The 808-nt window shown below is 56.1% G+C and overlaps 1 protein-coding gene across 1 annotated transcript in view; it reads right to left on the bottom strand.

The window, feature by feature from the left end:
* Window positions 1-353: 353 nt before the first annotated feature.
* LOC121356400 (mucolipin-1-like) overlaps window positions 354-808 on the bottom strand; it is a 6592-nt gene continuing 6137 nt past the window's right edge. The window contains exon 5 of the mRNA XM_041472717.1: window positions 354-611. Within this exon, the coding sequence (XP_041328651.1) occupies window positions 354-611 (258 nt within the window). The remainder of the gene's footprint in view (window positions 612-808) is intronic.

The following is an 808-nucleotide window of genomic DNA, read 5'->3' as shown; positions in this document are numbered from 1 at the left end:
GGTGAGACAACACACTCAGGTGAAGTCACACCCAGATGATGTCACACCCAAATGATGTCACACCAAGGTGATGTCACACCCAGGTGATATCACACCCAGATGATGCCGCACAGGTGAGACACACACAGGTGACGTCACACACACAGGTAATGTCACACACAGGAAATGTCACACACAGATGATGTCACACAGGTGATACCACACAGAGATGATGTCACACCAATGATGTCACACCCAGGTGAGGTCCCACCTGTGGCGCTCACCTTGATGGTGTCGTAGGAGCCGGTGTTGAGATCACACACAGGTAACACACACAGGTGATGTCACACACACACGATGTCACACAGGTGATGTCACACCCAGGTGATGTCACACCCGGGTGAGGTCCCACCTGTGGCGCTCACCTTGATGGTGTCGTAGGAGCCGGTGATGAGGGCGATGAAGAGGCTGAGCACCATGTAGATGAAGAGCGCGCTGAAGGAGTACAGGTACACCTGGCTGAAGAGCCACACCAGCGCCCCGCTGGGCCGCAGCGCCGCGAAGGTGGCAAACATGTCATCGCCATTGACCAGCGAGAAGAGACACTCGGACACCATGGACAGCGACCGGAACTGGGGACACACACCTGTGTCACCTGTGTGTCACCTGTGTGTCACCTGTGTCACCTGTATCACCTGTGTGAGCTGTAACCCTGTGTCACCCCTGTCACGCCTGTCATCGCCGTTGACCAGCGAGAAGAGACACTCGGACACCATGGACAGCGACCGGAACTGGGGACACACACCTGTGTCACCTGTGTGTCACCTGT

Source organism: Pyrgilauda ruficollis, unplaced genomic scaffold (genome assembly GCF_017590135.1).
Source record: "Pyrgilauda ruficollis isolate IOZ18807 unplaced genomic scaffold, ASM1759013v1 scaffold1083, whole genome shotgun sequence".
Classification (NCBI taxonomy): Eukaryota; Metazoa; Chordata; class Aves; order Passeriformes; family Passeridae; genus Pyrgilauda; species Pyrgilauda ruficollis.
The sequence above is the reverse complement of the archived record's forward strand: the minus strand, read 5'-3'. Positions and strand labels throughout refer to the sequence as shown.